This window comes from Lagopus muta, chromosome 8, assembly GCF_023343835.1.
Source record: "Lagopus muta isolate bLagMut1 chromosome 8, bLagMut1 primary, whole genome shotgun sequence".
NCBI lineage: Eukaryota > Metazoa > Chordata > Aves > Galliformes > Phasianidae > Lagopus > Lagopus muta.
Genome location: NC_064440.1, coordinates 21,668,204 through 21,693,723, shown reverse-complemented (window position 1 = coordinate 21,693,723; position 25,520 = coordinate 21,668,204). Strand labels below are relative to the sequence as shown.

Here is a 25,520-nt window from a genome sequence, read left to right as displayed (position 1 = left end):
ACAATCGCTTCTTTTAATATCATCAGCTACCCCTGGTCCTCCTTCCACACCGTGGGTCACTAGCGTCACCCGAGAGAGTATTACAGTCGGATGGCACGAACCAGTCACTAATGGTGGCAGCCCTGTCATTGGATACCACTTGGAAATGAAGGACAGGAATAGTATATTATGGCAGAAGGCTAACAAGACCCTCATTCGCACAACTCACTTTAAAGTCACCACCATCAGTGCCGGCCTTATCTATGAATTTAGAGTTTATGCTGAAAATGCAGCTGGCATTGGAAAAGCAAGTCATCCTTCTGATCCGGTCCTTGCAATTGATGCTTGTGGTATGTATTCCGTAGAAAATAAAGAAACCCAACCACTGAAATAGTGCTTTTCCTTTTCCCCTGTGGTATTCTTTCTTGTGGAGTAAGCTAATACCCAAAACATTTGTTAGTATTATTATAAAGATTGTTATTCATTTGCAATATTTTCATGTTTTCTATCACAGAACCACCAAGAAAAGTTCGTGTCTCAGATATTTCCAAGACTGCTATTACTTTGTCATGGCAGAAGCCAGCATTTGATGGTGGTAGCAAGATCACTGGATACATTGTAGAAAAACGTGATCTACCAGATGGCAGATGGTCAAAAGCTAGTTTCACCAATGTTATTGAGACTCAGTTCACAGTATCTGGTCTGACACAGAATTCCCAGTATGAATTCCGAGTCTTTGCCAAGAATGCTATTGGTTCCATTAGTAATCCATCAGACGTTGTGGGTCCTGTTACCTGTGTTGATACATATGGTAAGTGTTTTGCAATGATATAACAGTTTTATGTGCTTCTTAAAGTCAGTGCTGTTTTGTAGAACCATAGCCTATTTAATACAGAAAGCTAACTTATCTTGATAAACTTGAATGATGGCAAACTTTTTGAGCATAATTGTAATTAACATCTTTGGCTGTATCTGCGTTTGTTTGAGTTGTGGCATGTTTATTCTTTCAACAACAGAAGTAAGCCCATGTCCCATGGCCAAAGTGATATTTATAACACATAGTTGCCTTTTTTTCTTTCTTTTTTCTTTTTTTTGTAGTGTTGTAACTCATTCCAGCTTTCTGATTTAAATTACTCATGCTAGCTTCAATCAATATCTGTAAAATGCTTGTAACTGTTAGCTTAGAAAAAGTATTGCTTATTTTTACTTTTATTAAAGACAAGTCTTAACTGTTTTGTTTTTTATTCTTATTTTTTCTTAAGGTGCACCTGAAATCGATGTGCCACCAGAATATACAGAAGTAGTGAAATACAAAGCAGGAACTTCTATTAAGCTAAAACTAGGCATTTCAGGAAAGCCTATACCAACAATTGAATGGTTCAAAAATGGCAATGAGCTGCAAAGCAGTTCACTACTGTCTATCGAGAACACAACAGAATTTGCTTCTATACTCATCAAGGATGCAACCCGACTTAACAGTGGCACCTATGAACTAAAACTGAAGAATGCCATGGGATCAGCCTCAGCCCATGTGCGATTACAGATACTCGGTATGTCTTGAGAAATTACTGTGTAACACTGTTAAACAATAATCTACTAAAAAATTCTTAACACCTTGTTTTTGGCATTTTATACAGACAAACCTGGACCCCCAACTGGACCAATACAGTTTAAGACAGTCACTGCAGAAAAGATCACAATAATGTGGGACCCTCCAGCAGATGATGGTGGTGCACCTGTAACACACTATGTTGTTGAAAAGCGGGAGACAAGTCGTGTTGTATGGTCTTTAGTTTCTGAGAAAGAGGAGGGGTGTATTATAACTACAACAAAAGTTGTCAAAGGAAATGAATATGTGTTCCGTGTCCGTGGTGTGAACAAGTTTGGAGTTGGTGATTCCTTGGAGTCTGAACCAGTTATAGCCAAAAACTCATTTGGTAAGAACCATATAACATCAGTAATAGAACTGAATCATCCTATCTGGTATTTGCACATAGTGTTCACCTACTGACATATATGTATATTTTTTTAATTTAGTTGCACCTGGACCACCTGGTGTACCAGAAGTCACAATGATAACCAAGAATTCTATGACTGTTGTCTGGAGTAGGCCCACTGTTGATGGAGGTAGCGAAATATCAGGATATTTTCTTGAGAAGCGTGACAAGAAGAGTCTTAGCTGGTTCAAGGTTACTAAGGAAACCATTCGTGACACCAGACAGAAAGTAACAGGTCTGACTGAAAACAGTGAATATCATTTCCGAGTCTGTGCTGTCAATGCGGCTGGACAAGGTCCATTCTGTGAAGCATCTGACTTCTACAAAGCTGTAGATCCTGTTGGTAAGAAACAACATGCAATATGTGTAATTGGTTAGAGATCAATAGGCAGCAAGCAATTAAGATGGCTTGCAGCAGTGTAACTGCAGGATATTTTATTCCTTTTTATGATTACTTGTAGTATGGTTTCTGACTTTCTTTTCTTAAACTGTCACTTACAGATAAGCCAGGCTCACCAACAAAATTGAAGGTTGTGGATACAACTAAGACATCTGTCACCCTTGGCTGGATTAAACCTACTTATGATGGAGGAAGCCCGATTACCAGCTATGTGGTTGAGAAAAGGGAAGGTGAAGAGCAAGAATGGACTATAGTCAGCTCTAAGGGAGAAGTGAGAACAACTGAATATGTTGTATCCCACCTTCAGCCAAGCGTTAATTATTATTTCCGCGTCTCTGCTATAAATTGTGCTGGACAAGGAGAGCCAATTGAAATGACAGAGCCTGTTCAAGCTAAAGATATTCTCGGTACTGTACCTTTCCATAACTTTTCTGTGGTTTTATTTTTCAGACCTTTTTTTATTTTACCTTCCAAATATGCATTATTCATTTTTATCTATTTCCACAGTGGCACCAGAGATTGATCTGGATGTTGCCCTCCGGACCTCTATCATTGCTAAAGCAGGTGAAGATGTGGAAATAATGATTCCATTCAAAGGAAGACCTCCTCCAACTGTCACATGGAGAAAGGGTGACAAAAATCTCGGAACTGATGAAAAATATATCATCCAGAATACAGAATCATCAACATTACTTTCTATTCCTCAAGTTACCCGAGATGACACAGGAAAATATGTTCTTACAATTGAAAATGGAGTTGGAGAACCCAAATCATCATTTGTGAATGTGAAGGTACTTGACACACCATCTGCCTGCCAGAAGCTGCAGCTTAAGCATGTTTCTCGTGGCACAGTTACACTGGTATGGGAGCCACCTCTCATTAATGGTGGTTCTGAAATAACAAATTATGTTGTTGAAAAAAGAGATGCTACAAAGAGGGCCTGGTCAACTGTAACAACAAAGTGTTCTCAAACTACCTTTAAGCTAACTAACCTGTCAGAAAAGACTGCGTTCTTCTTCCGTGTTCTTGCTGAAAATGAAATTGGACTGGGTGAGCCTTGTGAGACATCTGAACCAGTGAAAGCTGCAGACGTACCAGGACCTATAAAAGACCTTGCCATGAAAGATTCTACAAAAACTTCTGTTAAATTGCATTGGAGCAAACCGGACTATGATGGTGGTAGCATTATATCAGACTACATTATTGAAAAGAAACTGCAGGAGGAAAAGGAATGGACATACGCAGGCACAAGCAAGAGCTGTGAATTTGAAGTTGAAAGACTTAAAGAGCTGTCTGTCATGGAATTCAGAGTCTTTGCAAAAAATGAAAAAGGCATGAGTGATGGTGTTACTGTTGGACCCATTACAGTGAAAGAATATATAATAACACCAGAAGCTGACCTTTCTGACATTCCTGGAGGTCAAATCACTGTGCGAATTGGGCATAACCTTCACATTGAACTGCCCTATAAGGGTAAACCTAAGCCATCAATGAGCTGGCTGAAGGACAACCTCCCTCTTAAAGAAACTGAACATCTTCGTTTCAAGAAAACTGAAAACAAGATAAGCTTAAGTATCAAGAATGTGAAAAAGGAGCATGGTGGCAAATATACTTTGATTCTTGATAATGTTGTCTCCAGAAAAACATTTACAATCACTGTCATCACTCTTGGTCCACCATCTAAGCCAAAAGGACCCTTAAGACTAGATGAAGTCAAAGCAGATAGTGTAGTTTTGTCATGGGAAGCTCCTGAAGATGATGGGGGAGGTGAAATTACTGGCTACAGTATTGAGAAAAGAGAAACTTCTCAAATGAACTGGAAGCTGGTGTGCTCGAGTGCTGCTAGAACAACTTTCAAAGTACCAAACCTCGTTAAAGACACTGAATATCAGTTTAGAGTCCGTGCAGAAAACAGATACGGAGTAAGCCCACCTCTTGTCTCAGCAGATGTTGTGGCAAAGCATCAATTCAGAACACCAGGTGCACCAGGCAAGCCTGTTGTATACAATGTAACTGCTGATGGAATGACCATAGCGTGGGATGCTCCTGCTTATGATGGTGGTTCAGAAATCATTGGCTACCACGTTGAAAAGAAGGAGAGAAACAGTATTTTGTGGCAGAAGGTTAATGTTGCATTAATATCTAACAGAGAATACAGGATTACTGGGCTAGTTGAGGGTCTGGATTACCAGTTCCAAGTGTATGCAGAAAACACTGCCGGTCTAAGCCGAGCCAGCGAGCCAAGCAAGTTTACTTTGGCAGTCTCTCCAGTAGGTGAGTGAATGACCAGTCATCCCCAAAAATTCTAGTGTTCTAGATTATGGTGAACAGTAATAAAAAATAATTCTTCATTGTTTTTCCCCCCTTTCAGATCCACCTGGTACTCCTGATTACATTGATGTCACCAGAGAAACAGTCACTCTTAAATGGACCCCCCCACTGCGTGATGGAGGCAGTAAGATTGTGGCCTACAGTATTGAGAAGCGGCAAGGAAGTGAAGACCGGTGGCTGAGATGTAACTTTACTGATGTCAGTGAATGCCAATATACAGTTACAGGACTTAGTCCAGGTGATCGATATGAATTCAGAGTGCTTGCAAGAAATGCTGTTGGTACCATCAGCCCACCTTCACAGTCTTCAGGCTATATCATGACCAGAGATGAAAATGGTAAGATTTCTTAACATAATTGTTTGGATACTGGAGCCAAGTAGACCTTGTGGAAGATGGGAGGTCACAGGGGGGAGAAATGTTTGACTGCCCTTCCACTCAACTCAGAATCATGCTCCAGCATAGGAGGAACCAAATGGAGGACCCAAACCTGACAGACATGTGTAATCATTGCTACATTAGAGTAACAACATACAGTAGTCTTTTTCACCTGTGGTAGAATGTTGCTAACAGGAAAAATAAGCTTACAGTTTGTAATTCTGTATTTAACAATGTTTTATAATTACTGAGTTAAGAAGACTATATTTTCCTTTTTCAGTTGCTCCAACAATTGAATTTGGCCCTGAGCACTTTGAAGGCCTAACTGTTAAAGCTGGAGAGAGCATTAGACTTAAAGCTTTAATTAAAGGACGTCCAGTACCTAAGGTGACATGGTTTAAGGATGGCAAGGAGATTGAAAAAACAATGAGTATAGAAATAACTACAGGTATTGGATATAGCACAATCTTCATTAGAGATGCTACCCGGGATCATCGTGGAGTGTACACAGTAGAAGCCAAAAATGCATCAGGCACTAAACGAGAAGATATTACATTCAGAATACAAGGTATCACACCAAATGCTTTTAGTACAATTTTTTATACCAATATTTTACCTAAGTGCCAATAAATTATAATTCCAAACTTTTTATTTTGCAGACACGCCAGGAAAAGTCGGTGGACCAATACGATTCACAAACATCACTGGAGAAAAAGTGACATTATGGTGGGAGCCTCCTGCTAATGATGGTTGTGCTTCTATTTCCCACTACATCATTGAAAAGCGTGAAACCAGCAGGATTGCATGGGCATTAGTTGATGACAAGTGTGAAGCTTGCAGCTACACTGCACTTAAATTAATTAAAGGCAATGAGTACCAGTTCCGTGTCTCTGCAGTAAACAAATTTGGAGTTGGCAGACCATTGGAGTCTGATCCAGTTGTAGCACAAATACCTTACAGTAAGTTTCCATCTCATTCTGTGTGGAAATAACTGTAGAGTTACAATCTTTTATTTCTAATTATGTTTTTCTTTTCTTTTTTTTTTTTTTTAGCTCTTCCTGATGCCCCAGGAACACCAGAGCCCACTAACGTAACAGGAGACAGTATCACTCTGACATGGGCAAGACCAAAGTCAGATGGTGGAAGTGAGATAAATGAATATATTCTAGAAAGGAGAGAAAAGAAGAGCATGCGCTGGGTTAAAGTGATCAGTAAGAGGCCCATTGCTGAGAACAGATACAGAGTAACTGGCCTTATTGAAGGCAACGAATATGAATTCCATGTCATGGCTGAAAATGCTGCAGGAGTTGGACCTCCAAGTGATGTTTCAAAGCTAATTAAATGCAGAGAACCAGTTAGCCCACCTAGTGCACCTAATGTCGTAAAGGTGACGGATACATCAAAGACTAGTGTAAGCTTAGAGTGGACCAAACCAGTTTTTGATGGCGGTATGGAAATAATTGGATACATTATTGAGATGTGCAAAGCTGATCTAGAAACATGGCAGAAAGTCAATGCAGAGACTGTTCTTGCTACTAAATATACCGTGGTTGATCTGGAGGCAGGAGAACACTATAAATTCAGAGTGAGTGCAGTCAATGGTGCTGGCAAAGGAGAAAGCTGTGAAGTTCCTGCATCAGTCCAAACTGTAGACAGGCTTTCTGCACCTGAAATTGACATTGATGCAAACTTCAAGCAGACTCACATTGTGAGAGCAGGTGCAAGTATTCGCCTATTTATTGCCTTCTCTGGAAGACCTGTTCCTACTGCTGTGTGGTCCAAAGCAGATGCAAATCTGAGCTTGCGTGCTGACATTCAAACCACTGACTCATTTAGCACATTGACTGTGGAGGAATGCAATAGAAACGATGCTGGCAAATATGTCTTTACTGTGGAAAACAACAGTGGAAGTAAGTCAATTACATTTACTGTCAAGGTGTTGGACACTCCTGGTCCACCTGGTCCTATTACATTTAAGGATGTGACCCGAGGATCTATTACTTTAATGTGGGATGCTCCTGTACTGGATGGAGGTTCACGTATTCATCACTACATTGTGGAAAAACGGGAAGCAAGCCGTCGTAGCTGGCAAGTGGTGAGTTCAAAATGCACTCGACAAATCTTTAAGGTCACTGATCTGGCAGAAGGTGTTCCATATTACTACCGAGTGTCAGCAGAAAATGAATATGGCGTAGGTGAACCTTGTGAGTTGACGGAACCAATTGTAGCCACTGAAGAACCTGCACCACCTAAGAGATTAGATATTGTTGATACTACCAAATCTTCTGTAGTTTTAGCTTGGCTTAAACCTGACCATGATGGTGGTAGTCGTGTTACTGGATACCTTCTTGAAATGAAACAGAAAGGCTCTGACAAATGGATTCCGGCTGGTCAAACCAAGCAACTTACTTTCACTGTTGAAGGCCTTGTGGAAAACACTGAATATGAGTTCCGGGTCAAGGCAAAGAACGATGCTGGCTACAGTGAGCCAAGAGAAGCTTTCTCTTCTGTTATTATTAAAGAGCCACAGATTGAACCAACAGCAGATCTCAGTGAAATAAGCAGACAACTCATAACATGCAAGGCTGGAAGCACTTTTACTATTGATATACCAATTAGTGGCCGCCCAGCTCCAAAAGTGACATGGAAACTTGAGGAGATGAGGCTGAAGGAAACTGAGAGAGTTACCATCAAGACAACAAAAGACAGAACCACACTGACTGTAAAGGACAGTATGAGAGGCGACTCTGGGAAATACTACCTCACGCTTGAAAACACTGCTGGCGTGAAAACATTCACTGTCACAGTGGTAGTCATAGGACGGCCAGGTCCAGTCACTGGCCCAATTGAAATATCATCGGTCTCTGCTGAATCCTGTGTGTTGACCTGGAAAGAACCTGAAGACGATGGTGGCAGTGATATTACAAACTACATTGTAGAGAAACGTGAATCTGGCACAACAGCATGGCAGCTGGTAAATTCGAGTGTAAAACGTACACAGATCAAAGTCACCCGTCTCACAAAATACCAGGAGTACAGTTTTCGAGTAAGCTCAGAAAACAGATTTGGAGTCAGCAAACCCCTTGAATCAAAAACTGTAGTTGCTGAACATCCATTTGGTAAGTGAAACATTTTTACTTTTATTTTTAAGTTGTTGTTCTCTTCTGGCTGTTATATTTTTAATAACTAATATTTTCCCAACCTCCCATTTGTGTTTAGTCCCACCAAGCCCACCTTCAAGGCCAGAAGTCTATTCCGTGTCTGCAAATGCCATGGCAATTCGTTGGGAGGAACCCTATCATGATGGTGGCAGCAAAGTCATTGGATACTGGGTTGAAAAGAAAGAGCGCAACACCATCCTTTGGGTGAAGGAAAATAAAGTGCCATGCTGTGAATGCAACTTCAAAATCACTGGGCTGGTGGAAGGGCTAGAATATCAATTCAGAACCTATGCTCTAAATGCTGCAGGTGTTAGCAAAGCTAGTGAAGCTTCCAGACCTGTAGTGGCTCAAAATCCAGTTGGTAAGTATTATTTTCAATAGTTGTTTTGTATATTAAGTTAAAATAGAATGGCATTTCTCATTTTCTGTTTTATTCCTCCAGATCCACCGGGAAGGCCAGAAGTAACAGATGTCACCAGATCTACAGTGTCCCTGAGCTGGTCACCACCACTTTACGATGGTGGAAGTAAAGTTATTGGATACATCATTGAACGGAAACCATATAATGAATCTGGCGATGGACGCTGGCTGAAATGCAATTATACCATAGTCTCAGAAAACTTCTTTACAGTGACAGCTCTTGGTGAAGATGAAGCATATGAATTCCGTGTTCTAGCAAAGAATGCAGCTGGCGTGATTAGCAAAGGATCTGAATCAACTGGTGCTGTCATTTGCAAAGATGAATACTGTAAGAAATATTCATTTGGAACAACTAAATACGTGGCGTTCCATTTTTAATACCATCTTCTAATTTGTAATTTATTTATTTATTTTTTTTCCTCTGACAGCACCACCAAAGGCTGAACTCGATGCCAGGTTGCAGGGAGAAGTTGTAACCATTAGGGCTGGATCTGATCTTGTTCTTGATGCGGCCATTGGTGGGAAACCAGAACCAAAAGTCTTCTGGTCCAAAGGAGATAAGGAATTGGACCTATGTGAAAAGATATCTCTGCAGTACACCAGCAAACGAGCCATTGCAATTATCAAGTTCTGTGACAGAAGTGATAGTGGAAAATATACTCTAACAGTGAAAAATGCCAGTGGGACAAAGCAAATTTCTGTTCTTGTCAAAGTGCTTGGTATGTTTTCCGTGATCAATATTTGTGCTTAATGTATATTAAATTAAAAACAAAAACAAAACAAAACAAAAAAAAAACAAACAAAACAAAAAAAGAAACAAACAACAGAACCAAAAACTAAACAAGAAACACAAGTGTTGCTGTAAAAATAAGAGTGAGGAATTTTTCCTTAGTTGCTAATAATAACGCTTATTTCTACCTCTACTCAGATTCACCAGGTCCATGCGCAGGAAAAATCACAGTAAGCAGGATAACTGAAGAGAAGTGCACTCTGGCGTGGAATATTCCTGAGGAGGATGGAGGTGCACAAATCACTCACTACATTGTAGAAAGGCGCGAAACCAGCAGACTTCACTGGGTCATTGTTGAGGCCGAATGCCAGACATTATCATGTGTGGTAACAAAACTTATTAAAAATAACGAGTACATCTTCCGTGTCAGAGGTGTCAACAAATATGGGCCAGGTGTTCCACTTGAAACAGAACCTATCATTGCCAGGAATGCTTTCAGTGAGTGTTACTACCTTCCATTCTGTGTCAGTATGTGTGGAATGTCTGTCATAGGTAAAGAATTTGTAAAACAATTTTTTTCCCTTCATTTTTAAAACCAACAGCTATCCCAACACAGCCTGGTACTCCTGAAGAAGTGAGTGTTGGCAAGGAACACATCATCATTCAGTGGACAAAACCAGAATCAGATGGTGGCAGTGAGATTAAGGATTATCTTGTAGACAAACGTGAAAGGAAAAGTCTGCGCTGGACACGAGTGAACAGAGATTACACTATTTATGATACCAGACTGAAAGTTACTGGTCTTATGGAAGGTGGTCAGTACCAGTTCCGTGTCACTGCAGTGAATGCTGCTGGAAACAGCGAGCCTAGCGAAGCTTCACAATATATGTTATGCAAGGAACCATCATGTAAGTTGCCAAATTTAAAATATATTTTAACTTTTACTTATAATAATGGAGCATGAAACCAAATTCATGCTTCAACTAGGATACTCAGAAAGACATAGGAACTCACTGATCTAGACAGTATTTGAAAAAATTTAGAAGAAGTTGTAGTTCATTTTAAATGCATTTCCCAGTTTATACTGTTGATAAGTTATTTTTAACTGTAAAATGTTCCCTTAACCAACGTGAAATACATTTTCTTGTTTTTCAAAGATACTCCTGCAGCACCTTCAGCTCCAAGAGTTGTGGACACTACTATGCACAGCATAAGTTTAGCGTGGTCAAAGCCCACATATGATGGTGGTGCTGACATCTTAGGCTACGTTCTTGAGATGAAGGAAGAAGGTACTGAACAGTGGTACCGACCACATACAACTCCCACTCTGAGGAATGCTGAGTTCACCGTAACTGGTCTTAAAACAACCCAGAAATACCAATTTAGAGTTGCTGCTACCAATGTGAATGGTATGAGTGAATTTAGTGAATCATCAGCAGAAATAGAACCTGTGGAAAGAATAGGTAATTTGAAAAATTCAATGTGTATTTTAAAGAATAATTCTATTTTCTTTTAAAACTACTAAAACATTAATTCATTTCATGTTTCTTGTACTCTTTGTCAGAAAAACCTGAGCTTGAGCTTGCTGATGACCTGAGGAAGACAGTAACAGTGAGAGCTGGTGGTTCCCTGCGTCTGATGGTCTCTGTGTCGGGTAGACCTGCTCCTGTAATCACATGGAGCAAGCAGGGTATTGACCTTGTAAGTCGAGGTATTATTGATACTACAGACAGCTACACTCTACTTATTGTGGATAAAGTTAATCGGTACGATGCTGGAAAGTATGTAATTGAAGCTGAAAATCAATCAGGAAAAAAATCAGCAACTATTTCTGTGAAAGTGTATGGTAAGTACTTCTACAGTTATACATGGTTATTAGACTACTTGTGGTGCATGTTACTGAGGAGTAAGAAATTCAGTCATTTCCAAAGGAAGTTTGTAGTTTTAAACAGCATGAAATTGTTTGAGAAGAAGTCAAAGAAATAGAGGAAAATATGAAGTTCTAAAGCTGAGCTACAGTCGTAGAATTATTAAGGTGGGAAAAGACCACTGAAATCATCTAGTCCCACCACCATGCCTTCTAAATCCATGTCCCTAAGTGCCACATCTACTATTTTCTTGAGAATCTCCTGGGACAGTGATTCCACCACTCCCTGAGCAGCCTGTTCCAATGCATTACTGCTTCTGAGAAGAAAATTTTTCTAATATCCAACCTGAACCTCCCCAGCTCAACTTAAAGCCACTGCCTCTTATTCTACCGCTGTTATCCGGAACAAGAGTCCATGATCTACCTCCTTTCACATAGTGGTAGAGAGCAATAAGGTCTCCCGTGAGCCTCCTCTTTTCCAGACTAAACAATCCCATTTATAAATGAAATCCTACTGTTATTGTTATTATTTATTGTTGTTGTTTTAATTCAGAACTCAATCTGAGGAAGGGATCTCAAAGAAAAAAAAATATTTTCTTTTTGGTTTAGATACACCCGGTCCACCAGCTGCAGTGAGAATTAAGGAAGTATCAAGAGATTCTGCAACACTTACTTGGGACATTCCAACCATTGATGGTGGAGCCCCTGTCAGCAATTATATAATTGAGAAACGTGAAGCTTCCATGAGAGCTTACAAGACTGTCACTACCAAATGCAGCAAGACATTTTATAGAGTTACTGGACTTCTGGAAGGAGCTTTGTATTATTTCAGAGTACTGCCAGAAAATATTTATGGCATTGGTGAAGCTTGTGAAACATCTGACGCAGTATTAGTATCTGATGTACCTATGCCACCACAAAAACTGGAAGTGATCGACACCACCAAATCAACTGTTACTCTTGCTTGGGAGAAACCACCACATGATGGTGGCAGCAGATTGACTGGCTATGTTATTGAGGCCAGCAAAGCTGGAACAGAAAGATGGTTGAAGGTAGTGACAGTAAAGCCTACTGTCTATGAACATACGATTATCTCTCTCAATGAAGGCGAACAGTACTTGTTCAGGGTCAGAGCACAGAATCAGAAGGGTGTTTCAGAAGCACGAGAGATTGTCACAGCAGTAACAGTACAGGACCAAAAAGGTAAGTATCTACTGCTAAAAATAACAGTGTGAAACTGACACCAAGTGAATGGAATATTTATAAAACATATTCTGAGAAAATCAATGTACTTCTTTCTTTTCTTAGTTCTGCCGACAATTGACCTTGCCGGAATACCTCAGAAGACAATTCATGTACCTGCTGGCAAGCCCATCGAGTTAGCTATTCCAATTGGAGGACGGCCACCTCCAGCTGCATCTTGGTTCTTGGCTGGTTCTAAACTAAAAGAATCAGAACGCATCAAAATGGAGACTGCTGCCAAAATGGCTAAACTGACAGTTCGTGAGACCACCATTCATGACACTGGAGAGTATACACTTGAACTGAAGAACACAACTGGAACAGTTACTGATACAGTAAAAGTTATAATCCTTGGTAAGAACTGCTGAAAGTAATCATCTGTGATCTTTATTTGTCTCAACTTTGCTCCCATCGATATGATTCTTTTCTCAACATTATTTTTTGGCTTTTAATTTTATTTTTCATAGACAAACCTGGACCACCTGTTGGACCTATCCGAATTGATGAAATTGATTCAAATTATGTAACCATCTCCTGGGAGCCACCTGAGCTGGACGGTGGAGCTACACTTAGTGGCTATGTGGTAGAGCAGCGTGACGCTCACCGTCCTGGATGGCTGCCAGTTTCAGAGTCGGTAACCAGAACAACATACAAGTTCACCAGGCTTGTTGAAGGTGCAGAATATGTGTTCCGTGTGGCTGCTACAAACCGCTTTGGAATTGGATCTTACCTGCAGTCTGAGATTATAGAATGCAAGAGCAGAATTCGTAAGTCTACCTTTAAGAACAAAATATGCATGTTTACATGGCTTATGTAGCCACGCACAGATAAGATTTTCCTAAATGTTACCACCTTCTTTTGCCAAATAATGGGATGCACTGTGCTACACTGTAGCCTTTGTATGTTACTGGGGAAAAACACTATCCATAGGCTTATTTAGGTATTGTAAAAGCACCACAGAGAATGTGGACAGTAAGCACGGACTTTTTGTGCTCAGATCTACTGTTAGCTATCTATCTACTATTACAGAAAATTTGCTTTACACCCCATTACAAAAGCAGGATTATTTCATTGGCCTAGTTTGTAAAGTACTTTGATATTTTTTTATTTAAAAGAGTTTGATACGATGTCGATACTACATTATCATTCATAGTACATTGTATATTTCTCTGTGTAAAATTATTGATGCTTTCTTCACTAAGTCTGTGTTTCCTTTTTACAGGTATCCCTGGCCCTCCTGGCACTCCAGAAGTGTTTGATGTCTCTCGAGATGGTATGACATTAACTTGGCATCCTCCAGATGATGATGGTGACTCTCAGATTACTGGTTATATTGTGGAACGCAAAGAAGTTAGAGCAGATAGATGGATTCGTGCAAACAAAGTTCCAGTCACTATGACTCGTTACCGTTCCACTGGGTTGGTTGAAGGATTAGAATACGAACACCGCATCACAGCAATCAATGCAAGAGGTGCTGGGAAACCCAGTCGTCCTTCCAAGTCTGTTGTTGCCAGGGATCCAATTGGTAAGTAATTTCCTACATAGATTAAGCATATTATGGCAGAATGGAACAGAAAGTCACTCTTTTTAGTAATTTGAAAATTTATCTGCATATGTTTATGAACAGCAGAGGAGATTCTGACTGGAAGGAACCAAGAAAAAAGTATTAGTGAAAATCTTTTCTTCCAAGTTTCCCTATATAAATCCTATAATGACTACATACAGATCTTATGCTGGAAGTTAGTATTTGTTATGTGTTTTAAATCTTCATAAAGATGATCTTACTGAGCCCTCATGTGGTCTTCTCTTCCAGCTCCTCCAGGGAAACCTCAGAATCCAAGAGTCACTGACACTACAAGAACATCTGTCTCTCTGGCTTGGAGTCCACCAGAAGATGAAGGTGGCTCTAAAGTCACCGGCTACTTGATTGAGATGCAGAAGATAGATCAATTTGAATGGACCAAATGCAATACCACTCCCACCAAGATTCGTGAATACACTTTGACACATCTACCACAAGGTGCAGAGTACAGATTCCGCGTGCTAGCCTGTAACGCTGGTGGGCCAGGAGAACCTGCTGAAGTGCCAGGAACGGTCAAAATTACAGAAATGCTTGGTAAGACACTTCACATCTTAACTCCTATTGAAACCCATCCTAAAGAAATATTTAGCTAAAGTGTATACCTGTAAAACACACATGGCCTGAGATGTTAATTTTCTTTACAGAATATCCTGACTTTGAACTTGATGAAAAATACCAGGAAGGTCTCATGGTGAGACAAGGTGGAGTTATCAGGCTTACAATACCCATTAAGGGTAAGCCCATTCCGGTATGCAAATGGACCAAAGAAGGACATGACATCAGCAAAAGGGCCATGATTGCAACCTCCGAAACTCACACAGAACTTGTGATCAAAGATGCAGAAAGAGAAGATTCTGGCACCTACGATCTGGCACTTGAAAACAAGTGTGGCAAAAAAGCTGTGTATATTAAAGTCAGAGTGATTGGCATTCCAAATCCACCAGAAGGGCCTCTTGAGTATGATGATATACAAGCTCGTTCTGTCAGAGTAAGCTGGAGACCTCCTACAGATGATGGTGGTGCAGATATACTAGGTTATGTTGTTGAGAGACGAGAAGTACCAAAGACTGCCTGGTACACTGTTGATTCTAGAGTAAAAGGGACATCTTTGGTGGTGAAAGGTCTAAAAGAAAATGTGGAATATCACTTCCGTGTTTCTGCGGAAAATCATTTTGGCATTAGCAAATCTCTCAAATCTGAAGAACCAGCTGTACCAAAGACACCACTGAGTAAGTCCCCATTTTAAATCTTTTAAAACTTTTTTTAATGACTACTGCTTGCTTACTTACATTACGCTTCTACAAGTGCAATAGTATGTGCAAACAGTTGAATGCTATGGCTTTATTATTTCTACTAATCACGTTCTTATTATTATCTTATTATTATCAGATCCTCCGGAGCCTCCAAACAACCCACCTGAAGTGCTTGATGTCACAAAGAGTTCAGTTAACTTGTCCTGGTCCAGACCTAAAGATGATGGTGGTTCTCGTGTAACTGGGTACTACATTGAACGTAAGGAGACATCTACAGAAAAATGGGTCCGGCATAACAAAACGCAGATCACTACTACAATGTACACAGTCACGGGACTTGTTCCAGATGCTGAATATCAGTTCCGTGTTGTTGCTCAAAATGAAATTGGTGAAAGTGAAGCAAGTCCTGCTTCTGAACCAGTTGTATGCAAGGATCCATTTGGTAAGAAAAGTTTGCATTAATAGATCTTGTAAAGAACAATTTAGTAACATTCAGAAAGGAATTTTATTTCTGTATATTTTGCAATTTTCAGACAAACCAAGCCAACCTGGAGAAATTGAGATCACTTCGATATCGAAGGACAGCATTACAATGGAATGGGAACGACCTGAAAGTGATGGTGGCAAAGAGATCCTTGGATACTGGGTTGAATATCGACAGTCTGGAGAAAGCACCTGGAAAAAATGCAATAAAGAACTCATCAAGGACAGACAGTTTACAGTAGGAGGTTTATTGGAGGCCACAGAATATGAATTCCGTGTTTTTGCAGAAAATGAGACTGGCCTCAGCAGACCTCGAAGGACTGCTATGGCAGTGAAAACTAAATTAACATGTAAGCAAAAAATACACTGTCATATTTGCTGCAATACTGCTGTGATGTCATGTGTCATAAACCACAGTGATACACTGACTGTGCTTTACAAATTATTTGCCAACAGGACTGTCCTAAGGCACAGTCCAGTTGTTCAAATGTAAGAGGCACAAGTGTAAATGAAGGTTAAATTTCAGTAAATAAGAATAGAGGAACATTTCATGTTAATTGTCATCCTTTTTATTTTTTCTTTCTTTTAGCTGGAGAAGCACCTGCCATAAGAAAAGAAATGCAGGATGTTACAACTAAACTGGGTGAAGCAGCTCAGCTGACATGCCAGATTGTTGGGAGACCTCTTCCTGATATTAAATGGTACCGCTTTGGCAAAGAATTGGTGCAGAGCCGAAAATACAAAATGTCATCTGATGGACGCAACCATACACTGACAGTATTAACAGATGAACAAGAGGATGAAGGTCTCTACACTTGTATGGCTACCAACGATGTCGGAGAAATTGAAACTAGTGGCAAGCTATTGTTACAGGCTCCTCCTCAGTTCCATCCTGGCTTCCCATTGAAAGAGAAATACTATGCTGGTGCTGGTGGCACTCTCCGCCTTCACGTTGTGTATATTGGCCGACCAGTACCAGCAATAACTTGGTTCCATAGCAACAAACCTCTGAGAGGATCCGAATCAGTTACTATTGAGAACACAGAGCACTATACTCATCTTGCAATTAAGAATGTCCAGCACAAAACTCATGCTGGGAAGTACAAAGTGCAACTCAGTAACACGTTTGGAACAGTTGACACCGTACTTAATGTGGAAATACAAGGTAAAGAATTCTGTTTTCGGTGTATTTGTGGAATATTTTCTAAAATACTGAGTAGCAAAAGAAGAACTAAAAAAATGCTGCTTTCTGTTTTACAGATAAGCCAGATAAACCAGAAGGGCCGATCGTTATAGAATCTGTACTAAAGAACTCTGTGGTGATTAGCTGGAAACCACCAGAGGACGATGGAGGTGCTATGATAACAAATTACGTCATAGAGAAACGTGAAGCCAAGGAAGGAGCAGAATGGGAACTTGTATCTTCAAGCATTTCAGGCACAACTTGTAGAATTGTTAATCTAACTGAAAACGCAGGCTATTATTTCCGTGTTTCTGCTCAGAATACATATGGAATTAGTGAAGCACTGGAAGTCTCATCAGTTGTTATTATGAAGCCTCCATTTGGTAAGTGAACACCAAAATATCCAGTTCAGTATGCCTGTGTAATTACTAAGGCAAGTTCATTTCACTTCAATGTTTGAATCTCTTTATTCTTTACAGAAAAACCGGGACAACCTGGTCAGCCAGTTGCAAGTGCTATCACAAAAGATTCTTGTGTTGTCTCATGGAAGCCACCTGCGAGTGATGGAGGTGCAAAGATCAGAACATACTATCTTGAGAAGCGTGAGAAGAAACAAAACAAGTGGATTTCTGTAACAACAGATGAAATTCGTGAAACTGTATTCTCTGTGAAAGACCTTATTGAAGGCCTTGAATACGAGTTCCGTGTAAAATGTGAAAATCTAGGTGGTGAAAGCGAGTGGAGTGAGGTATCACAACCAGTCATTCCAAAATCTGATGTACCAATTCAAGCTCCGCATTTCAAGGAAGAACTAAGAAACCTGAATGTGAAATTTCAAGCTAATGCCACATTTGTCTGCAAAGTCACTGGTCATCCTAAACCAGTCGTCAAATGGTACAGGCAGGGCAAAGAAATCATGCCGGATGGTGAAAAGATCAAAATACAGGAATTCAAGGGTGGATACCACCAGCTAATCATTACAAATGTAACAGATGATGATGCCACAGTATATCAAGTTAGAGCTACCAATCAAGGAGGATCAGTGTCTGGCACTGCCTCTTTGGATGTTGAAGGTAAATGAAGGGTCTCAATTCCCAAGACAGATTCTTGTTAAATTTTGAGCAGTCAGATTGTTGGTGCTCTTCTTAGGTGTTTTTGCTCATGTGTTGTTTTTTCCTTCCTCTTTTTGTTCCAGTTCCTGCAAAGATTCACTTGCCCAAAAACCTGGAAGGTATGGGAGCCGTTCATGCCCTCCGAGGGGAAGTAGTGAGCATCAAGATCCCATTCAGTGGCAAGCCTCCCCCTGTGATCACATGGCAGAAGGGACAGGATCTCATTGATACTAATGGACATTACCAAGTCATTGTTACAAGATCATTCACATCTCTTGTTTTCCCAAATGGTGTTGACAGAAAAGATGCAGGTTTTTACATTGTTTGTGCCAAAAACAGATTTGGAATTGATCAAAAAACAGTTGAATTAGATGTGGCTGATGTGCCTGATCCACCAAGAGGTTTGAAAGTAACAGACATTTCGAGGGATTCAGTCAACTTAACCTGGATTGAACCAGCCACTGATGGTGGGAGCAGGATCGTAAACTACATTATTGAGAAACGTGCTACAACAGCAGAGCGATGGATTCGTGTTGCACAAGCTCGTGAGACACGATACACAGTAGTGAACCTATTTGGCAAGACCACCTATCAGTTCCGTGTAATTGCAGAAAACAAGTTTGGCCAAAGCCAGCCTTCTGAACCTACTGATCCAATTATAACAAAGGAAGATAAGACTAGAGTAATGAACTATGATGAAGAGGTTGATGAAACCAGAGAAGTCACCACAGCTAAAGCTGCTCACTATTCTACAAAGGAACTCTACGACAAATACATGATTGCAGAAGAGCTTGGACGTGGGCAGTTTGGCATTGCACACCGCTGTGTTGAGGCAGTTTCAAAGAAGACTTACCTGGCTAAGTTTGTCAAAGTAAAAGGTGCTGACCAAGTTTTGGTAAAGAAAGAAATTTCTATTCTAAACATTGCTAGGCACCGAAATATCCTGTATCTTCACGAATCGTTTGAGAGTCTTGAAGAATTGGTCATGATCTTTGAATTCATTTCGGGAGTCGATATCTTTGAAAGAATCAGCACAGCTTCATTTGAACTGAATGAAAGAGAAATAGTAAGTTATGTACGCCAGGTCTGTGATGCACTAGAATTCTTACATCGCCACAGCATTGGACATTTTGATATCAAACCAGACAATATTATTTATTTCACAAGAAGGAGCTCTGTAGTAAAAATTGTCGAATTTGGTCAAGCCAGACAACTGAAGCCTGGAGACAGCTTTAGACTCCAGTTCACTTCACCTGAATATTATGCACCTGAAGTACATCACCATGATCTGGTCAGCACAGCAACTGACATGTGGTCAGTTGGTGCTCTAACCTACATACTTCTCAGCGGCATTAATCCTTTCATTGCTGAAACAAATCAACAAGTTATTGAAAATATTCTAAATGCTGAATACAATTTTGATGATGAAGCATTCAAAGACATAAGCATTGAGGCTATGGACTTCATCGATCGCCTGTTAGTAAAGGAAAGAAAAGCTCGAATGACAGCTGCTGAAGCACTTAATCACACGTGGCTTAAACAGAAAACAGAGAAGACCAGCACTAAAACCATCAAGACCTTAAGACACAGGCGTTACTACCACACTCTAGTAAAGAAGGAGTGGAACACAGTTGTGTCAGTAGCCCGTATTTCCTGTGGAGGTGCAATTAGATCTCAGAAAGGTGTAACAGTGGCCAAAGTTAAAGTTGCTCCAATAGACATTGGTCCCATTGCTGGGCAGATAAACCATGCTGCTGCAGAAGAAGGAGGGCATGCCAAATACGTGTGTAAGATTGAAAACTATGATCAGTCCACACAGGTCACCTGGTACTTCGGTATGAGGCAACTAGAAAACAGTGAGAAATATGAAATCAATTATGAAGAAGGTGTGGCAACAATGTATGTCAAAGATGTTTCTAAATCAGACGATGGAACCTACAGATGCAAGGTTGTAAACGACTACGGTGAAGACAGCTCTTATGCAGAACTTTTTGTTAAAGGTGTGAGAGAAATGTCTGAGCACTACAGATGTAGAGCTGTTAGGAAAGTGAAACGCCGGGTTGATGCAATGAGACTCTTAGAGCGTCCACCAGAATTTACTTTGCCTTTGTATAATCGCACTGCATATGTTGGAGAAAATGTCAGGTTTGGTGTAACTATAACAGTCCACCCAGAACCTCGATTGACGTGGTTCAAATCGGGCCAGAGAATCAAACCTGGTGATGACGATAAGTATACTTTTGAATCAGACAAAGGTCTTTACCAACTCATCATCAATAAAGTCACTGAAGAGGACGATGCTGAATACAGTATTATAGCACGCAATAAATATGGGGAAGACAGCTGCAAAGCTAAGCTGACTGTGATTCCGCATCCACCTCCAGCAGATACTACGCTGAGACCAATGTTTAAAAGGCTGCTGGCCAATGCTGAATGCCAAGAAGGCCAAAATGTCAGTTTTGAGATCAGGGTATCTGGTATACCAAAGCCGACACTGACATGGGAGAAAGATGGTCAACCTCTATCCTTTGGTCCTAACTTTGATATAATTCATGAAGGTTTAGATTACTATGCTTTGCATATCAGAGATACTTTACCAGAAGACAGCGGTTATTACAGAGTTACTGCTACAAACAGCGCTGGATCTACAAGCTGCCAGGCTTATCTAAAAGTCGAACGCCTGAAATACGTCAAGCGTGAGTACAAGACTGAAGAAGAGCGGGAGAAGCATGTACAAAGGCAAATTGACAAGACCTTAAGAATGGCAGAGATCCTTTCTGGGGTTGAAGCTGTTCCATTGACACAAACTGCACAAGAGGCTCTCAGAGAAGCTGCTATCTTATACAAACCAGCTGTCAGCACTAAGACTGTCAAAGGTGAATATGAAATCAAGAAAGAAGAAAAGAAGGAAGAAAGAAAACTTCGTATGCCGTATGAGGTTCCAGAGCCTCGCAAACATGTGAGCACTACTCTTGAGGAAGATCAGACCATTAAACACTTTGTGCCTCTGTCAGATATGAAATGGTACAAGAGGCTGCGAGACCAGTATGAAATGCCAGGAAAACTTGAGAGAACTGTTCAGAAACGCCAGAAACGCATACGTCTTTCCAGGTGGGAGCAGTTCTACGTGATGCCACTGCCACGCATTTCTGATCAGTATAAGCCTAAATGGCGCATACCAAAGCTAACACAAGATGATCTTGAAACTGTGAGACCAGCACGTCGGCGTGCACCGTCTCCAGATTACGAATTTTACTACAGACCAAGGAGGCGGTCACTTGGTGATTTATCTGATGAGGAATTACTCCTGCCTATTGAGGACTATTTAGCCATGAAGAGAACTGAAGAGGAAAGACTGCGCCTCGAAGAAGAGCTCGAGCTAGGCTTTTCTGCTTCCCCACCAAGTAGAAGCCCTCCACGCTTTGAGCTGTCTGCGCTTCGGTACTCGACTGCAGGAACACAGGTCCAGTCAGAGGAAGAAAGAAAGAGAGAGCTGAGGTATTCCAGCTACCATATCCCAACTAAAGCTGACACAAGCGCAAGCTATGCAGAGCTACGTCAGCGCTATGACAGAGCTGCCTACAGACCCCCCAAACAAAAGCAAAGAATAATGGCTGAAAGAGAGGATGAAGAACTGCTCCGTCCTGTTGGCGCTACTCAGAGACTCTCTGAGTACAAGAGCGAGCTGGAATATATGGCAGAAGAGGAAAAGAGCAGACTTAGGAGAAGGAGGGAAAGAGAAATAACTGAGATCACATCAGAAGAAGAAGAAGAAATAGAAATGGTGCAACATGTTCACAGGGAATTTTCACCTCCTTCCAGATTACTAAGGAGAAGAAGATCCCTTTCTCCAACTTACATTGAGTTGATGCGCCCTGTATCTGAATTAATTAGACCCCGTTCACGACCTCCCGAGGAAAGTGAAAGAAGATCCCCAACACCAGAGAGAACTCGACCACGTTCACCTAGCCCGGTTTCTACTGAAAGATCACTCTCTCGGTTTGAAAGGATGGCAAGATTTGACATCTTTTCTCGATATGAGTCCATGAAATCTGCTTTGAAAACACAGAAAACTATGGAAAGGAAATACGAAGTCCTAACTCAACAGCCTTTCACCCTTGACCATGCTCCTCGCATCACCCTGAGAATGCGCTCACACCGTGTGCCATGTGGCCACAACACCAGGTTTATTCTGAATGTCCAGTCAAAGCCAACGGCTGATGTGAAGTGGTACCACAATGGTATTGAGCTCCAGGAGAGCAGTAAGATACATTTCTCGAATACCAGCGGGGTATTAACACTGGAAATTCTCGACTGCCATATTGATGACAGTGGAACATACAGGGCTGTATGCACAAACTACAAAGGAGAATGTTCTGATTATGCAACCTTAGATGTTACTGGAGGAGATTACACTACATACTCTTCCCAGCGGAGAGATGAAGAAGTACCAAGGTCAATTTTACCTGACCTGACAAGAACAGAGGCATATGCAGTCTCATCATTTAAGAAAGCATCTGCTACAGAAGCAAGTTCCTCAGTAAGAGAGGTCAAATCAGAAGTGTCAGCAACAAGAGAGTCACTTCTATCATATGAACACCACGCTTCTTCTGAAGAAAAAATCACTGCCTCAGAAGAGAAATCACTGGAAGAAAGGACAGTACGTAAGGCATTTAAGAGCACTCTGCCAGCAACGATCCTTACAAAACCGCGGTCAATCACAGTTTCCGAAGGCGAGACTGCAAGATTTTCATGTGACGTTGATGGTGAACCAGCACCAACAATAACATGGGTCCGTGCGGGTCAACCTATTGTTTCTTCCAGGCGCTTCCAAATAACACGGACGCAGTACAAATCTACTTTTGAAATTTCTTTGGTCCAGATTTCAGATGAAGGAAGTTACACTGTTGTGGTGGAAAACTCTGAAGGAAGACAGGAAGCGCACTTCACTTTGACCGTTCAAAGAAAAAGAATCCCTGAAAAAGCAATTACATCACCTCCGAGAGTCAAATCTCCTGAGCCTCGTGTAAAGTCTCCAGAGCCAGTTAAGTCTCCTAAACGAGTGAAATCTCCCGAACCCGTCAGTGCCCACCCAAAAGCCAAGTCACCACCTGGAGACAAAACAGCACCAGTGGAGAAATTACCAACTGCTTCTCCTCCAAAGATAAAAGAGCAACTGAAAGCAGAAACCCTTGGAGATAAGGTGAAGTTATCCTGTGCAGTTGAAAGTAGTGCTTTAAGCGTCAGGGAAGTGGCTTGGTATAAAGACGGCAAAAAACTGAAAGAAGACCGTCATTTCAAGTTCCATTATGCAGCAGATGGCACATACGAGCTCAAAATCCATGACCTCACAGAATCTGACAAAGGAGAATATACTTGTGAAATTATGGGAGAAGGAGGTATTTCAAAAACTAGCTTCCAGTTTACCGGCCAAGTATTTAAAAATATCCATTCCCAGGTACGAAGTGTCTCTGAAACTCATAAATCAGCTGAGAAAGGAGATGAAGTACTTACTGTTTCTACCCACAAGAAATCATCAGTGGCAGCTGAAGAAAAAGCAGCAATTGAAGAAGTCATTAAAAAGTCAATTGTTACTGAAGATGTCAAACAATTGAAAGCAGAAGTTAGAGCTTCTTCGACTCAAATGACCGTGTCTGAAGGGCAGAAAGTGACTTTGAAAGCCAACATTCCTGGTGCCTCTGAGGTAAAATGGGTGCTAAATGGAATGGAGCTAAGAAATTCAGATGATTACAGATATGGCATTTCTGGAAGTGATCACACACTAACTATCAAGAAGGCTAGTAATAAAGATGAAGGTATACTCACCTGCGAAGGTAAAACTGACGAAGGTGTTATGAAATGCCAGTACGTGCTTACCTTGTCCAAAGAGCGCTCAAACGAACCAGCATTTATCATGCAGCCGAAGTCTCAAAATGTCAATGAAGGACAAGACGTGTTGTTCACCTGTGAAGTTTCTGGCGATCCTTCTCCCGAAATTGAATGGCTTAGGAATAATCAACCTGTAAGTATTAGTTTTTTATGTTCACTTGAAAACTTAGAATTCTTCACTGAACTGATCTTAATGAAACAATTTTATCCTCCACAGATTGCTGTTTCATCACATATGAGAGTGACTCGCTCTAAAAACACTTATTCTCTTGAGATTCGGAATGCTGCAGTGAGTGACACTGGAAAATACACAGTTAAGGCTAAAAATTACCACGGGCAATGCTCTGCTACAGCCTCTTTGACTGTATTCCGTAAGTTCATTTTCTGCATCGTGTGTTGACATTAACGGGGTCTTTTTGCTGTGGTATGTCTACTAAAAGGATTTTTGATAAAAGCCAGCAAGGTTGATACAGGTATTTTAACACGTTGCTATTTATTATGTGTATTGATATATCCACAAAACTAAAGACCATTAGAAATGGTCTTTAGAAATGAAAAATCTTCAGAGCGCCCACAGAGAAGCATGCAGATGTTCTTTCATAGCCCTAGGTGAGTGTTAACAGAAAGCTGAACATTTCTTCTAGGCTAAGACCTTGGTGCTGGCAAGCACTTTTTCCTGAATTACTAACAGAACCTCATCCAATGAAACAAAATAATCCTATGTTGAAAACCGTTATGGTACCTTACAAACCAGATTTAAGATTTTATTGGCTGAACAAGGACATCTCTGTTCCTAGCACCATGGGGTTACTACGATTTGCTTGTATGACTGCGCTTGGGCTTAAAGGAAAGCTGCAGTAGCTGATCGTTTCTACAACTATGAACTGAACACACAGTTTCTCATTCTAATAATGGCTTTATTAGGAAATAGTGTGTTGACGATCTATTTCTTAAGTATGTCTTTCCCTTCCACCTGATACAACCTAGCAACCATTCTGTTTCCTACTTGTTTCATTTCCAAATTAGCGTTTTTGTAACTTGGGCATCTTGAAACAAACAATTTTACACAATTATACTCTCCATTGCAGTTTTCCAATGAAAGCAAACTGAGCTAAGCTGTCTGTCTGTTCATTTCTGTGAAATTAACCATATAGACTGCATGACTTCCTTAGTTAATGTGATGTTATTGGTTTTTCCTTCTATGTTTGTGATGCTCCTCAGCTCTAATTGAAGAACCTCCAAAGGAGGTAGTATTGAAGACAAGTGGCGACGCAAGCATGCACGAAAGTTTTTCTTCTCAATCCTTTCAAATGGCTGCTTCTAAACAAGAGGCTTCATTCAGCAGTTTCAGCAGTAGCAGCATGACTGAAATGAAATTTGCAAGCATGTCTGCCAAAAGCATGTCCTCCATGAAAGAATCCTTTGTAGAGATGAGCTCCAGCAGTATTATGGGGAAATCTAGTATGGCTCAACTGGAAAGTTCAACTAGTAAGATGCTTAAATCAGGTGTGAGAG

General features: G+C 40.7%; 1 protein-coding gene across 11 annotated transcripts in view; it reads left to right on the top strand.

The window, feature by feature from the left end:
* Positions 1 to 25,520, top strand: part of TTN (titin) — a 240,223-nt gene that overhangs the window by 213,302 nt on the left and 1,401 nt on the right. For all 11 annotated transcript variants that reach the window (XM_048953111.1, XM_048953110.1, XM_048953109.1 and 8 more), the window contains 32 exons: positions 27 to 329; positions 494 to 790; positions 1,242 to 1,529; positions 1,617 to 1,916; positions 2,017 to 2,319; positions 2,478 to 2,783; positions 2,884 to 4,650; positions 4,748 to 5,044; positions 5,364 to 5,651; positions 5,743 to 6,042; positions 6,136 to 8,202; positions 8,303 to 8,605; positions 8,687 to 8,992; positions 9,093 to 9,383; positions 9,593 to 9,892; positions 9,997 to 10,302; positions 10,552 to 10,857; positions 10,959 to 11,240; positions 11,871 to 12,464; positions 12,570 to 12,857; positions 12,971 to 13,270; positions 13,726 to 14,028; positions 14,317 to 14,619; positions 14,730 to 15,314; positions 15,475 to 15,780; positions 15,872 to 16,171; positions 16,411 to 16,986; positions 17,082 to 17,387; positions 17,484 to 18,077; positions 18,200 to 24,138; positions 24,223 to 24,376; positions 25,227 to 25,520. In XM_048953111.1, the coding sequence (XP_048809068.1) occupies positions 27 to 329; positions 494 to 790; positions 1,242 to 1,529; positions 1,617 to 1,916; positions 2,017 to 2,319; positions 2,478 to 2,783; positions 2,884 to 4,650; positions 4,748 to 5,044; positions 5,364 to 5,651; positions 5,743 to 6,042; positions 6,136 to 8,202; positions 8,303 to 8,605; positions 8,687 to 8,992; positions 9,093 to 9,383; positions 9,593 to 9,892; positions 9,997 to 10,302; positions 10,552 to 10,857; positions 10,959 to 11,240; positions 11,871 to 12,464; positions 12,570 to 12,857; positions 12,971 to 13,270; positions 13,726 to 14,028; positions 14,317 to 14,619; positions 14,730 to 15,314; positions 15,475 to 15,780; positions 15,872 to 16,171; positions 16,411 to 16,986; positions 17,082 to 17,387; positions 17,484 to 18,077; positions 18,200 to 24,138; positions 24,223 to 24,376; positions 25,227 to 25,520 (19,452 nt within the window). The remainder of the gene's footprint in view (positions 1 to 26; positions 330 to 493; positions 791 to 1,241; positions 1,530 to 1,616; positions 1,917 to 2,016; positions 2,320 to 2,477; positions 2,784 to 2,883; positions 4,651 to 4,747; positions 5,045 to 5,363; positions 5,652 to 5,742; positions 6,043 to 6,135; positions 8,203 to 8,302; positions 8,606 to 8,686; positions 8,993 to 9,092; positions 9,384 to 9,592; positions 9,893 to 9,996; positions 10,303 to 10,551; positions 10,858 to 10,958; positions 11,241 to 11,870; positions 12,465 to 12,569; positions 12,858 to 12,970; positions 13,271 to 13,725; positions 14,029 to 14,316; positions 14,620 to 14,729; positions 15,315 to 15,474; positions 15,781 to 15,871; positions 16,172 to 16,410; positions 16,987 to 17,081; positions 17,388 to 17,483; positions 18,078 to 18,199; positions 24,139 to 24,222; positions 24,377 to 25,226) is intronic.